The sequence below is a fragment of the Chelonia mydas genome, chromosome 2 (assembly GCF_015237465.2).
Source record: "Chelonia mydas isolate rCheMyd1 chromosome 2, rCheMyd1.pri.v2, whole genome shotgun sequence".
Taxonomy (NCBI): Eukaryota; Metazoa; Chordata; order Testudines; family Cheloniidae; genus Chelonia; species Chelonia mydas.
Genome location: NC_057850.1, coordinates 230517030 through 230533133, shown reverse-complemented (window position 1 = coordinate 230533133; position 16104 = coordinate 230517030). Strand labels below are relative to the sequence as shown.

The following is a 16104-nucleotide window of genomic DNA, read 5'->3' as shown; positions in this document are numbered from 1 at the left end:
TGATTTTATTTTTTAAATTAATCAAACACACTTGAGGAAGGTCATTTTTGGACTAATCTTTTTTCTTCTGTATTCCTGCCATAAAAAGTAATATGTAGATACAGTATAAGTGAAGTGCTTAATTCTGGAAAATGCTTTCTGCGTAGTAAACAAAAATCAAGAATAGACAAAAGCCTGTTTTGCCTCCGTTTTTCCTAATAAGTGCAGGTCATTACTGCAGGTTAAACAGGATTCTTCCCATATTTTTCTTTTAAGAACAGCCCACTGTTCCTGTTCTACTACATCAATGTGAATTATTTCTCATAGCATCATGACCCATAAAAAACAAATGGCTTAAACCTCTAAAACAATTTTTTTAAAAGTTTTAAAAATCAAAATTAGTCAATGAATAGCCTAAATGTATCACATAATATTTACAGTATTTTAAGAGAATTTAAAAGTTTTAATTCTAAAAGAAACAAACTGGTTTAGATACAGACTGTTACAGGAAAATATAATTATGAATCATTCTAAACCCTGAAAAATTAACATGTGGTTATAACTGATCAATCAATTGTTCTCAGTTTAGATTATAAAGTTCCTAGGTTCCAATAGCTACTTAGGTTTTCACTTTACCTGTCAGGCATCATGGATTCCCCTAAGGCATTACAGAAACAAAAGGATGCTCAAGATCTTTATGTCAAAATCACATTACTGCACTTTTAGAATGGTTGGATTTGAGAAAGTTCTCTGGCTTACAGCTAACCATTTTGTTTTAATTTACTGGCAACAATGGTAGTTAACTCATTGTTTTGCAAGGGCACCCAGCAATTCATTAATATTCACAGCTGTATTTGCATAATTGAAAATACAAAAAAAAGGTATTTTTGATATAAGAAGCTATGTAAATATAAACTGAGCAAACATACATGCATACAATATAGTCATATTAAATTTCAAGTTCCATTAGAAATTCAGTGGGGAAAGAAAGAAGTTTCCAGTTACTATAGTTCCCAGAATACACTGCCTATGAAGATCCACACTTTGGAGTCATGTGCCCTGGAACATGAGCCACAGAACCATTCAAAGTAGTAAATCTATTCAGGAGTGTACACACAATCATTGGATGCTGCTCTCTGGGACAGTCTATACACCCATAGCCATCCGGTCAGTTTTTCCTCTATCTGACAGTAAATTCCAAAGACAAGCCAAAGCCCAGGGCAAAGATCAAAATCACTTGAGCTCTGACCTGCAGCAGAACCTTTGGTAACAGAGGAAGTGATGGGGAAAGGCATACAAGAGTCCCTTCCTCTACAGAGTAAAAGAAACATCACACAGTTGAGGACCCTGTCTGCTCTAGAGAGAAGTCTGATATAGATTTCTGATAAACAAGTCCATGTCTAGATGACCCTCACCTGGCAAGAATCAACTTAGGTCACTGAATTTAAGGGGCTGCTCTTGTTGGCCTGACCCCCTTGAAATTCAGGTTGTTGTCTTCACCCCTGCATGATGTAAACCGTAAGAGTCCCATTTCTGAAAGCACCATTTCCACTGACTTTTTTTGTATGACTGAGTGACAAATCCTCAGATCTGTTCAAATACATTGCCACACTGAAATGCTGCACAGCCATGAGAAGTCGTCTGACGGTAGTGCTGGGTAAAGATACAAACTAGTCCAGTTACTCTGAATCCTCCACTGCATGGAATAAAATGCATTTAATTACAGAGACTTCTCCAGACCACAGGACTACTTGCACTCCTATATTTTTAGCTGAAGTGCTTCCAAAAGAACTAGAAGCTGAAAAAGAGCTGGAGTCCACAGAGACTAAGGCAGCTGTTCGCAAATGTCAGGTTGACACCCCAAGTGGGTCACACAATCAGCAGATGGGGTCACAGCGATGTGTAGTGTGTGGAGGATGCCATTTTGCGCTGCACAGCATGACCTCACATGTACAGTGCATGCCAGTTCATGATGAATGGAGGACGCCATTTTGCTCTTCAAAATGGTGTCCTCCATGTTGACTAAGGAGGAAATACTACATTAAACTGAGGTCATACCCATAAATAATTTGGGAACCGCTGCCCAAACACGTACATTACCCATAAGATATACTTCTATTGTTTTGAAATAAAAAAGACATCCTGAGTGGAACTGAAAGCCAGTAACCAGCAAAAGGAACAGACTGAAAAGCTTCAGTAAATCAGCTGGTGCTGAAGGACCAGGAACTCCTGACTCACTTCTCTTTCTCCACAAAATTGACCTTGATGGATATAGTCTCCAGAGAAGTTTATCTCTGGTGACAGCTCTGGGAGATAAAGAAGCCAGAGATTTGAAAGTGATAGGAGAGAGTGGAACAGAGGAAGGATACAAGTCCATTAATAACACAAAGACTTCAAAGAGGGCATTTGGTGAGAAAGCAGTCCCAAAGCTCCCACCAGTGCAGACTAAGGATCTGACCATTTCAGATCCAAGAAGATCCCTATTCTCATTCAGCATTCCATGGGTTTAAGGATGTCACCTACACAAAGATACAATCAGAATCAACTTTCAGATCAGACACCTAATCCAACTTCTAAAATAAATAAATAAATAAATAGGTTTTTTGTTGACCTAGAAGAGTGACTATGCCTTTTCAGAAGCTGGCAGATCCTAGCCTTAAAGAATGCAGCTGCTCTCCTTCCTGGAGCTGGATCTGAAGCCATTGGACCTTAAGACTCTGAAGACCTTGACTCCACTCCAGATGACTCCTAAGACATGTTCATGGTTTCAGAAGTCAAACTTTCGATCAGACATGCTCAAAAGCAGAGAATTCCTTATATGGAGATCTCTCATAGATCCTCTGACTCCAAGTCTTCCTCCAAAAGGAAAGCAAGAGGCAAACACCCCATATGCCATCTTACCATCACAGGCTAAATGTGTATATACACACCAAGCAAACATGTCAGACGGGGTCTGGATGTTGGTGAAAAACATTATGGGCAAAGAAGAGCATTTTGTGAAGCTTGTTTTGTTCTTAATGCATACCATTAAAGCAACAAAGTCAGTGAACAGAAGCTGTCAACTCACTAAAAACTCACTTAACAATGAATACCAAAACAAGAAACCACAAACTTCTAAAGCTAATAACCAGTCATGTGCAGAGAACAACATTTGGTTCTGTAACTGCACTGACAGATGAAGAGGAAATGAAGCATGTTTAGAGGGTGGGATCCTTTGTACCCTCAATTCCAGAATGATGAACCAGAATCATTAATGTACACTCCTCAATTTTGCTGCTGTGAATGGTTCTGTGGTTCACCTGGCAGGGCACGTAACTCGTAAAGTGGAGATCTGTGGAGCCAAACAGAAAGGGGTAAAAAATCAAACAAGTTATGTAGCTGTGTCCTTTCCGCAATAGTAGAGCTAATTAATATGCTTACATTGGTCTTAAGTATACCAAAACCCAAGCTCATTAGTGGCACTGAATACAATGTATGTTTTATCCAGAGTAACAGCAACAAAGCAACACAAAAATATTTCAACTTGCCTTGAGCGCTGAAGACTTCGAGGAGAGGCAGGCTCATGGCCTGTCTGCTTGTCAGCTATTACCGGCTGCTGAGGTGCTGACTGTGAAGCTGGTCCTTGCTTTACACCTGGAGTAGTTACCTGCAATGTTCAAAACTTGGGTCAGATTTCCTTTGCATCATAAATATCAAACATATGAACTAAAGAAAGAAACATGGGAATTACCAGGTACAATCAGATCAAGGATCTCTCTAGCTTGGCAGCTTGCCAGTCCACTACTTTAAATTTCAGAGAAGGATCAAATAAATCCCATTTCTTTTCTGGCTGTAGATTTACAGCACTTTCACTTCATGCAATGTGCATTTCTTTAAAATTTAACTTGGATAAAAGCCATCTGCTATTTTCCTCAATATCCCACCACTATAGGCACCAATTTCTTTAGATAAATTTGACATCACTCAAACTTCCAATTTTTAATAATTAAAAGAGTTACAATCAAAGATCAACTATCCATTTCCTCCAAAGCACCAATATTGCTTCTAACATGAACTCTGTCATACTATACTTCACATTGAAGAGGCATTATTTACTATGAATGCCACGATTCAATTTTTTTAACGTATGTCAAGCCTTTGCCTCTAATACCATATTTCTATATTTTTGAATAGGGACCTTCAACAGCTTTGAGAATTCTTACATAAACTAGGTAACAACAAGTATGACATCTCTATTAGAAATGGAAAAATTCACATTTTCAAAATAAAAAATGCACATCAGTTTGGCCCCCTGACTGTAACTGTTCTAATGACTACCCCCAAACCAGTAACTAGTGTTCTTTGAGATGAGCCTCTGAATAATCACGCTTATGAAATCAAGGTGCCCAATTGCAAGCCACCAGAATCTTCTGGAGAACAGTGTTTGTTAGAGACACTTGCCTCTCCCTCCCTCTCCTTTCCACAGGGTTCCTTTCAGTTCTTTCCACTAACATGGAAATTCCTAAACTAAGACACTAAAGACAGGAGACAAGTAGGTAGCGACTGTGAATAGGCAGAGGTTCATCTCGAAGAAAGAGGGTACTTACTTTACAGTAACTGGAGGTTTTTTTAGATGTTTTTGTCTGCACTGATCCCACTGTAAGCATGTGAGCACTCCAGTCGTACAAGCCTGAAATCTTTTAGCCAGCAACATCTGCTGGTGTTGCACATGTGCCATTGTTCACCTTCGCGCCCTGTACAATGAGCATACAGAGGGTGAAGCAGCCCCAATCGTCACTCAGTTTCTTCACTAATACAAAATATCCAGGTGAGGACTCTGTATCAAGGGGCAAGGCAGGTGGATCAGGGGATTCAAATGGAAAACAGTATCTTGAACTCCAGTTACTGAAGCTAAGCAAGCTCTCTTCAAGCATTTGTCCAGGTAAATCCCACTGTGGGTGACTGACTAGCAATAACCTCACAAGGAAATGAACGATAATAGTTCTAACCTAAATAATGACTGCACGACAATCCTGCCAAACTGGACTTGTGATCTAGAATCTTCCACAATGGAGTAGTGAATGGTAAACTGTATGAACAGAACTCCAAGTAGGTGCCCTATAAATCTTGGAAATAGGGAATCCCTCCTGAAATAACACATTTACTGAGCCCTAGTACAGAGAGTCCTAACTTGAGAGCAAAGAGGTAATTTATTTAATGTACAAGAAATCTTAATGTAGTCTGTAACACACTCCAACTCAGAGGAAAAGGCTTGCCTTTTAGACTTGTCACCAAAAGCCACAATAGGTCCGGACGATTTACAAAATGGTTTTGTTCTGGTAAGATTAAGGAGACAAAACCCCCTAAGAACATCTAGTGTGTGGAATTTAGCTTATGCTAGAAAGCTATGATGTTTAGGAAAAAATACTGGTAAAATATATAAATTGCTTTTTTATGAAAATCTAAAACCACTTTTGGTAAAGATTTTGGATGAGGCCTGAGAGTAAATGTCTTTATGACATACAGTTAATGGAAGGCTTGACAAAAGCCTGAATTTTGATCACCCTGTGAGCCAAGATGATGGCTACCCAAAATGCTGTTTTAATATAGAGGTAATATAATGAATAGAACAATATGGGTTCTAAGGGAGGGTTCATCATGAATCAATCCCTTTTAAAATTTTGATACCATGGGTTGAGAAAAAAATCAAATTACTCAGATGGATGACACGCTAATATAGCAGCCAGATGACTAGCAGTAAGTGTAACCGAGAGTCCTGAGTGTTTCAAAGTCAACAAGTAGTCCAAAATAGTTAGAATAGAAGAGCCTAAGCGCTGAATGGACCACAAAGAGAAATGCTTCCTATTAGCTTGACAGGTCTTTCTAGTAGAGGCCACTCTGCTTTGGATTGAAACCTCTTGCACAGCTGCATAACAATGTCTATCCACAGAAGTTTGCCACCTAGCCTCCGTGCTGTTAGATGCAGAGATGCTGGATCCAAGTGCAGCACCTGGCCTTGGTTTTGTAAAATTATTTCTGGGAGGTTCAGAAATGGAAGAGGTGGACTAAATGATAGATGCATCAGGCTGGAGTATCAGAATGACATGCCCAAGTTGAAGCTACTGAGTCAGACAAGCTGCCATATGATACTGTATAACGATGCAGACTTTCACAGAGTCTCACTCTGACAAGACTAAAGGTGTGAAAAGAGGTGATTCATCATGGAAAATCTTTGAGGAAGGTATGCTTTTGCTGACCTGGAGTCCCGTTCTGCCCCTATAAACTCTATGTATTCAGAAGGGGTCAGAACAGACTTGTCTCAATTGATCTTAGGCCTTGTCTGGAAAAGTGCTATAGAACTGAGCGAACAATACTTGTGACCTACTGTGATGAATCTCCGCAGGTATGTTGGGCTCAGGAAAACGCTTCTGAGAAAGACTGAAAGGACCAATATGTGACCGTTGGAGGGAGCTGATTGTCCAAAGTGTGGTTTTCTTGGTCATTGATCCACTCAAGCAATTCTCAGCCCAGAAAAAAAAAGGAGTGATGAGATCCCTAACCTTGTGGTAGTCTGGGAGTATTTTTTTCACAAAGTCTGAGGCTCTTTGTCTGCATCAGGAAGATCCTCTTTCATCATGTGTAACCTTCTCTCTCCTTCATACAAGCTTGCTTTATTAATCATAACCCAGAAAGCCCATCAAGATGCCAGCTCAAGGAGAAAGTTTGCTCCCATGAGAAAGTTTCTCTCCCTATTTAAGAAAATTAATGGCTGGTTTTGTCTATCACAGCTCCAGAAATCACTTTAGACACTGCCTCGTTCACTATGATAATGCCAATTCGTGTGTGTGTGTGTGTGTGTGTGTGTGTGTGTGTGTGTGTGTGTGTGTGTGTGTGTGTGTGTGTGTGTGTGTGTGTGTGTGTGTGTGTGTGTGTGTGTGTTCGTTCTTATGAGTAAGTGCTACTGCAACAGGCACCACTGAAGGTGGGGGGGTTGTTTGAAGAAGGCCCACTGAAACCAAATGAGCCATTGTGAAACATCAAAGGACAAAGACTTTATTGATTCGCCCCCTCCACCCCCAACATATGCACCCATGAAGAGGAGACGGGCGAAAACACTTGTCCCATCAGTTTGAACTCTGGGGGAAGGGAATAAAAATCCCTGACCAGAAGGAACTGTATCACTATCCTGTTAGGAATATTGCCCTCTCCAAATTTCAAAGTATGAGCAAAGGATCCCTAAGCTGCTTAGCTTGGATTACCTTTAGAGAACATAAAAAGCTTGTATACGCAGCCATTTCTATTACCTTTTGATACCTAAGACTAACTCATTTATGCATGTATATTTAGCTGCTTTAACCTTGTAAATAACATTTCTTTTTCTTAATTAATAAATCTTAGTTCATTATAGGACTTGCTACAAGCCGTCTCTTTGGTGAGAAACCTAGGATGCAATTGACCTCGGATAAGTGACTGGTCCTTTGGGACTGGGACTGAATATTGTAATATTGGTGTAAAGGAAAAGTCTATCACAGACCAGAGTGCCCAAGGGGACTGTCTGTGATGCCATGTGAAGGCTGTTACGGTGCTTGACAAGTTCACATTTGACACTTGGTTGGAGAAATCCAAATATAAAACTCACAACCAGGTTGGGGTTTGTGTCCTGGTTTGTAACAGTTGGCACTCATGCTAATGAGCTACTCCAGACAGCTTGACAGCTCTAAGTAAAAATCAAATTGGAAGAGGAAAAGAGGGAGGTGCAAAAGGGCAGAAAAATCCTGGATAATGCCTGAAATATTCAAATATTCGTTCCGTTAAAAACCATGGCACTGAAGAACAGTCTTTCCTTTTGTAAGAACAACAAATTTCATATGGAAATTGAGACAGAGAACTCCATAATGCCAGTTTTGCAGAGTCTCTTAATGGCAGTACAGTTCTACCATGAAAGGTTTTTGGGAACAAGAATAGCTCTTCATCATTTTATATCAACAAAGTACTTCTGTGGCTTATATCGATATGCTTACACTTCTATACATGATTACGCATCAGTAATACACAAAACTTTCATAAATGGTTTCTTTATCCCTTCTTCAAATTATAGGTTACCACCATTCAGTCCTATGTTCACCACTTGCATGTAAATCATTAAGCATCTTACCTTTGGCTGTGACGATACCGGGGGTGTATTCATCAAAGGTTTCAGGGGAACTGTGTTAGTTTGAGGCGTGCTTATTCTTGGAGAAACATATGACCTTGGCGATGAGGCATCCGAAGTTAAAGACATTGGAGACTGATTTGATGGCTGAGCTATAAAAAGAAATCATGACAGTATTTTATAGCACCTCTTCCCACCTAAGCGTAAAAGCTGCTTAAAAAGAAAGGAAACTAAAAATAAAAAGCATAATAAAATAACACTCTTAAAATGCAAAGAAAAAACAGATCCAACGTAGTGATCAGAAGAGAAGTTACAAAAATGCTCAGCTCCTGAGAACAAGAGCTATTGGGTCCTGAGCATTTTTGAAAAATCTGATCAGTTTATTTAGGTATCTACACAGAAGCAGGGCTCTTGACAATCTGGTTTCAACTCAGTGTGCTAAAGACTTTTGAAAGTCTGGGCCTTTAAATGTGGAGAGGGGAATTTGAGTCTCATTCAAAATTCTTAATGTAAAGTGTTCAATCCAATTAAACTCAACAATTTTCCAATATACTTCACCTAGAAGAATGAAATATGTATGTAGCAGCTACCTAAGGCTCTCAGCATCTCATTTAAAAACAAAAAACAAAACAACCCAAACCAACGCTGCACCAGTAGGTTTTTCAATTCTATAGTTACTTAAAAAAAAAAAAATCCCACCACACACACCACAGAAACACACCCTCCCCTAATCAACTGCAAGACTCTTTCTATCAAGCTCCTCTCAATCTCCAGCTCTACTGTATATAAACTAGCACCTTCCCAAGATGCCTCCAAAAACAGAGTTTATAATGTACCTGGTAGGTTAACATCAGAACTCTGGCAGACCACAGAGGTAGGAGTAAGGAAGTACATTCCAGAGTCAAAGATCCCTCTCAGAAAAATGTTTCACAATCTCACTTAAAATGAGGTTAAAGGTTACATTGATGGATCCCAGGTTAAGAGCCTCTACTGATCACAAACACAGAAGTATCATGAGAAAAAGGTGTTCTTACGTAACCAGCCTCAGGAATCCAATGCTTAATATTCTGTTCTTCCTCCATGCAACAGATTAATCTAAACCTATCAGAAACATGCAGTGCCTGAATGCTGAGTTCCCCAAACGCAGTTTGGCATTTACCCACACATTATTTATCAAGTTAGAGAATCAGAAAAGTTAAGACAGAAGAGACCTATTAGAGTTCATCTAATCTAGTCCATCAGCCAACTATTCTTTGACCATAGGCTCTGTCTCACATCTTACGGTTAGGAAAGCCCTCAACTTCTAGTGTATCAGACATCCTACCCTCAAAGGAAGGGTAACATACAACTTCAGATGAAAGTTTAATTACCAGTGTTGACATTCAGTGACAGAGAGTTTTAGTTATACCGACCCATATAGAATGTAATCGGACAATTTTACATAAGGGAAAGTGAGACTTTAAATACCTTGTGCAGATAGTTGTGCAGCTTGAGAAATCAGGGAAGTAATATTGAAAGCAGATGGTCCAGCAGTGAGAATCTTATGGAGTATAGACTGCAGAGAGGCTTGTGTCACAGCTGCTGTAAGAACTAAAAACAAATAAGTTTTAGCGGTGTTTTCTACGTTTCTGTTCAAACATAAAATATGTTCAAAATTGTAAAGCAAAGCACAAAAAACACCATCTAATATGGTTGCTTAAAGTTAAACTCTGAAATCCACATTTAGGCATTTGAATAAGTGGACTGATTTTCACTGACAGATATGGATTCTTTACACAAAATGTTAACTGCCTATGAATGATGAATGTTTAACTTAAAAAGTTAAATAACATTAGAATCCAAAGGCCATTTATTGTGCCTTCCTCTAGAGACAATACTGATGAGGGCCCGTTTAGAGTTTTTCAAGTTATTTTTCCTGTTTTTAAACTCTGAAAAGAATCTGTCCCCATCTCATGTGTCAAAATGCAAAAAAAGGTCATTGGTCTCTGGAAACCTGCAAATGCTCGAAAGCTCACTTCCTATCTTTGTTCTAAAAAGCCAGGGAAGATTCTGTTCCATTAATAAAAAACCTAGTAGTTCAACTAGTTTTGAAGAACCATTGGAAATTTCAGCACACGTGAACAGTGATGTAACAACATATTAGAATGTGAGGGAGAACTGCAGAAGATTGATGGAGAATCAGTTGAACTAGCTAGTATTAGTAACAGAAAAGGACAAGAGGAAGAGGTTACTCACCTTGTACAGTAACTGGAGTTCTATAAGATGCATCCCCTTATAGGTGCTCCACTTTAGGTACGCATGCACCTCATGTGCCTTTGACCAGAGATTTTTGTTAGCAGCACTCATTTCGCCCATGCACGCAATCCAGACATCCTTGTGCCCCATACCCAGGATATACAGAGCTGTATGGGCAAACTGCCCTCAGTTCCTTCTCTACCACAGAGTCCCATGAGATGAAACTCTGAAGCAGAAGGGAAGGACGGTGGGTAATGGAGCATCCATAGGGACACCCTGAAGAACTCCAGTTACTGCACAAGGTTAGTAATCTCTCCTTCGAGTAGTGTCACTATAGGTGCTCCACTTCTGGTGACACCTGAGCAGTACCCCGGAAGGAGGAAGGAGCTTCACAGTTGAGTCCAACACTGAAGACACAACTGCATTCTCAACTGCATCATCTGATCTGGCAGCGTGAATCAAGGCGTACTGTTTGAAGAAAGCATGCAGGGAAGACCTGGTTGCTCCTCTACAACTTCCAGCCACTGGGACACCTTCCAATAGTGTCACAGAAATAGATTTGGATCTTGTAGAATGGGCAAGCACCCTAAAAGAAGGTTTAAATTGGCAGCTTCATAACAAGAGATGATACATCCAGAGATCCATCTTGAGAGTCTCTGAGTGGAGACTGTGGAAACTCTGGATCTGTCTGCAAATGAAACAGTTTGGGAGCCTTTCTAAAAGATTTGGTTCTATCCAGACAGAAGTCTAATGACATTCAAAATGACATCCAACGGGAAACTTTCTTCCTCGTCTGCTATGGTTTTGGGAAAAAAACTGGAAGACAAATAAGTTGGTTAATATGCAGTTCAGAAGATACCAGCATATCCAAAGGTAATGAAACTTTCTCCCTGAATACTGTAAAGAGAGAATCTGCCATTAAATCCACCATTTCCCCAATTCTTCAGGCATAAGTGATGACTACCAAGAAAGCGGTTTTAGTGGACACAGGTGAAGGGAACATGTAGCCAATGACTCAGAGGGAGGTTTAATGAGACAATCAAGGACCAAGTTTAAATAGCATGCAGGGATGGGCTCTCTAATCTGTGGAAAAAGGTTAATCAAACCCTTGATGGATCTTGCTGTCATGAAATGAGAAAACACCTAAGAATCCCTCAATAGAGGAATGAAAGGCTGTTATAGCCACCACATGAACCTTCATGTGGAACTCCTGGAGATACCAGACTTTTTCCAATTCCCATAAGTAGTCAAGGACAATGGAGAGGAATGAGTGAACCAGTGAAAATGGTCACTGGGTATACCAGTGATGAAATCTCTTCCATTTCTGAAAGTGTTTCATGAAGATACCTTCCTGCTGTTTAACAGTACCTGTTGTACTTCTGCAGAACAAGTCGTCTCTATCCCTGAGAACCACTGAGTAACCAAGCTCTGAGACAAAGAATTCCCAGGTTGGGACTGAGAGTCCATCCGGAATTCTGAGACAGTAGGTGAGGTATGAACAGAAGACAACACCGTACTAGAAGCTAGACAAATCAAGTAAGGCTACCAGACTTCTCTACTAAATTGGAACTATTAAAAAAAAGCTTTGTCATATTTGATTTTGTTCAACACACCCAAGATCAGCTGTGCTGGAGGATATGCACAGAGAAAGCCCATCATCCAACGAATGAGGAAGGCATCCCGCAGTCCTCATCTGGATCAGAATTTTATGCACTTCTTGTTAATGGTGGTGGCAAAGAAGTCCACTTATGAGAACCCCCAGGTCGGAAAAAATCAGTTTGAAAACCCACGTGTCCAGCTCCCACTCAATTTTGGGAGAAATGCCTGCTGAGATCATCAGACGTGGTGCTTTGTACACCTGGGGTGTAAGAGGCTGAAATGAGGATGTGACTGGCTATACACCAGTTCCATAACTTCACTGTTTTGGCCCTTCACAACTGACACAGAACACGCAGGCCACACTATCTGTAATGACCTTGAGAGATGTGCCCCTGATTAAGGAAGGGGATAATGGAGTTCCTGACAGCTCTCAAGGTAGGTGACCGGGAAGATGTACTCTCCATGGGAGATGGAAGATTCCTGGACAGAGATCTGGGAATCAACAGGAATCCTTAACATACTCCAGTCGTCGTGCAGATAGCGAAGATTCAGGTCGTTGTCTACCCTCTGTAGCAGGAGAGGTATTGGAGAGGTAGTATGCACTGGGGAAAGATATGGTTTTGGTGACCCAGTAGATCTTGGCACTGATCAGCCCCCCATTAGCAGTGGGGACTCCAGTTCTTCAGAAACAAAAAGATCCCTGAAGTATCCCAATTCTTGCAGTACCAAATGCACCTGAGTCGAAGTCAAGGAAGGCTCCACAACAGTCAGGGTTGGTACCAATATTGAGGGCTTCACCAGTATCTGTCTCTAAGATGGGGTTGGTACTCAGGGCACTCATTGCCTTGGAGGCGCGTTTCTAACAGAAGGTGCCAATACTGAAGACGCTGACAATTTCTGGCACACCGGAGCAGAAGACTGGGATACTGGTTTGGGTACAGAGGTCGATGTTACCAGCCTTCTGGAGTCAAAGTACTTGGCATCAGCAGATGGTACCTGTTTTCTGAGAAGCAGTGTCTCAGGTTCTCTTTTGAGGACACACTTTCTACCATGGCTCTTAGCAGAACTTGAAGGCTTTGATGCGCTCCCAGTACCAGAACTGCTTGGTGCTTCAAATGTACCTACTTTGGGACCTGCAGTGTCCTGGGATGACAGATTTCTTCATAGGCAGCTTTCTGGTAGGAGACAACTTTTTCTTGAAGCACCCATCAGTATATTTGGCCTTAACCCACAAAGATCTCAGTGATCAAGGTACACAGGTACACTAAATGTAGTTGAAAACAAGTATACAGGGGGATCCTCTGAGCCAGAGTCCAAAGCTGGTCTCAGAGCTAGCTCAGAGCCGAATTTTGGGGAAATTTAATTTCTCTTTCTGGATTTGCTCACAGAAGTAGTACAGACCTTACACCTGGATGGCATCGGGGTGTGTCCCCTAAACACTAGAGGCACCAAGAATGACTGTTGCTAATCAGGATGAACTTCCACCAGGAAAGGCAGCACTTGAAGGCCGGAAACATGGCATAAAAAACAATGACAATCCTTAAGGAAGGCCTCTCAATTTAAAAAGAAAAAAAAAAAAGGTGTTTTTGGGGGGCCAAGGGGGCTGAGAGAGACAGGGTGTTCAATGGAAAAACTCTTAACAGTGGAAAAGGGAGCTATGCAACTAATAGTGACAACTAACTAATTGGACTAAACTAAACTAATTACACTAAGCTACAGTAAAGGTGAACGCCAAGAAAAACGGCAAGTGAGCACACTAAAGGCTCCATCTTAGGCCGTTGAGAAGGAACTGAGGGGGGTTATCCCACGTAGCTCAATATATGCTCAGCATGAGGCACAAAGATGTCTGGAGCAAACAGACAAGCCAAACGAGCACCGCTACCACAAATCTCCAATCAAAGGAACATTGGGCATACGTGCACCTAAAGTGGCGTGCCCATAGGTACACTATTAGAAGTCTTCTTTAATTTAGCAAGGTCACGCAGCCTACTCTTTCCGTATTGACGGCCAGATACACGTCCCAGACAAAAGAACAAAACCCAGCAAAGCCCCCAATTCCAATGAGACTACTTGTGCACATACATTATCTTGCTAATTAAGTATTTATATATTACATTTCAAATAGTAACTTATATGGCAAGTTTAAAAAGTTAAATTAGAAACCTTAACAGCACAGCTAAAGTTTACCCACGTATTCATTTGTCTATGTTGCACAATTTTATTCCCCTTATTTTAAGTAGGACTCCAGCTATTATGGTTTTATATTCTGTTATACATTGGATTTGCATAAATAAAAGTTATAAAGATTACATTAAATTTTTGTAGAAGTCTTACCTTCATTTATTTTGGATATATCTACACTAGAATTATTAAGCTGCAAGGTGGCTTGAAGAGCAGGCAGCAGCTGTCGAAGGAGATTTGGATCCTGAAGTAATGGAGGAATTGGTGATTGTGGGACTGGTGAGACAGGGACTGTAGAAGTAGCAGGTGCAGAAGTTGGATTCAGTCCAGAAGCAGAAGATGTGGAAGGAGTTGTGCAAGAATGGGAGACAGACTTGTCCACAGATGCAGACTCTGAACAGAAGACAAACATTAGGTTAGTTTTTCCTTCCCAATAAAGTGCATTATTACAGATCCTCACTAGTACACTACTCACATTAAATAAGAAGTATTACCTTCTCTTTTATTGTCTCACATAACAGATACTAAACACAAAAGCGTATGTCCAAGAAACTGAAAGATCTTATGACCTACTGTTATTGGGACTTATTGTACTGCAGCTTGGTATAAAAAAGGAATAGAAATCTTATTTTCAGAACCTGCAATGGTTGAGCTATAACACAGGAAAATATCTTACCATGAATTCCATTATTATAATGACTTCCAACTTCTTACTGGAAGGAATCATAGTGAAAGTTGCCAGTGATACGACCAAGGCACACTGAGCATACTTTTCACGAAGCAAGATTTTTTACCTTTATTGCTATGAAACTTCATTTTCTTGCTAAATTTTAATTCCATCATGCACTTAATCCAGTTTATTGTAGGTCTGCCCTTGACTGCTGGACATTTTCTTTTTAGAAAGTACAAAACTCCATGGACTTGACAAAAAGATGGGATGACGTGTCAATTTTGGGTTACAAATCAAGACCTTCCCTACAGACCAGAATACAAGCAGCTAAAAAACAAAGATAGGATCTGCCAAATGGGATACAAACAAGAGTTCATATAGTGTGGTATCCTGTCTCTGACAGTGAGCAGTACCAGATGTGTCAGAAAAAGCTGTTAGAATCCTCATAATAGGTAGCTATAGAATGATGTGCCAACAGAGAATGTTTCTTCTCTGTTTAGAGTTTGGTTTATGTCCTGAAGCATCATCAGGACTTGCATCCTTTATATTTTTCATTTAATTCAAGTGTCAATGCTTATTATCCATATAGATGTCTACTCCTTTTGGAATCCTACTAAACTCTTGAAATTAAATTATATTTTGTAGCAATGAGTTGCACAGAATATGCAGGTTAAAAAGTACTTTCTTTAACCAATCTTGCTTTCATTTTACATTAATACCCCCTAATTCTTATATTTTGAAAAAAAGTGAAGAAGAGCACTCCCATTTATTATTGCTATACCATGAATTATTTTCTAGTCCTCTATAACATTTTTTTTGTTCAGGAAAAGAGCAATCCATCCAGTAAATCTTAGTTCAGTTTCTTCTTAAATTCAAGTTTGCCAGTAAATAAAATCTGACTGGGGAAAACAACTACATTTTTGTAAAGAAAATTTTATTTTGCATAGCAAAATTTAATCAACTGATGCTTCTAAATCTTTTAATCTAACTCTATAATAAAACTAGTGAGTTAAGAGAAAGAGTTACATATTCTGGAGTACTGAACTCCTGTAACATGATCATTGAAACTACATTAAGTAGAGTGGGTTTCTGTCTTCATGTGGTTGAGGGGAAAGAGTTCATGTTTACAAGTCACTGAAGAACTCAATGTGCTCTTTTAGCCGCGTGGAAGAATTCTACACTACAGTGCAGGAAGAACCAGGTTTGATTTCCGGCCTTGGTCTCTAGCACCCATGGAGTCTGGAAATATTTTGAAAACAGTATGCCTCAAGCCCTGAGTAGCAAGAACTGACTTTAGTTACTCAACTGA

The 16104-nt window shown here is 40.0% G+C and overlaps 1 protein-coding gene across 12 annotated transcripts in view; it reads right to left on the bottom strand.

The window, feature by feature from the left end:
* The window catches only part of WAC (WW domain containing adaptor with coiled-coil), a 128654-nt gene that overhangs the window by 29471 nt on the left and 83079 nt on the right, over positions 1–16104 (bottom strand). For 10 of the 12 annotated variants that reach the window (XR_006289088.1, XR_006289090.1, XR_006289089.1 and 7 more), the window contains 4 exons: positions 14279–14518; positions 9578–9700; positions 8114–8262; positions 3507–3625 (listed from right to left, as the gene is read on the bottom strand). Coding sequence is in view for 9 of the 12 variants with exons in the window: in XM_037890918.2 (XP_037746846.1) it covers positions 3507–3625; positions 8114–8262; positions 9578–9700; positions 14279–14518 (631 nt within the window). In the remaining 3 variants the exon portion in view is untranslated. Of the gene's footprint in view, positions 1–1646; positions 3311–3506; positions 3626–8113; positions 8263–9577; positions 9701–14278; positions 14519–16104 lie in introns of those variants that run through there. The other 2 variants (XM_043541392.1, XM_043541391.1) reach the window with 2 other exon arrangements.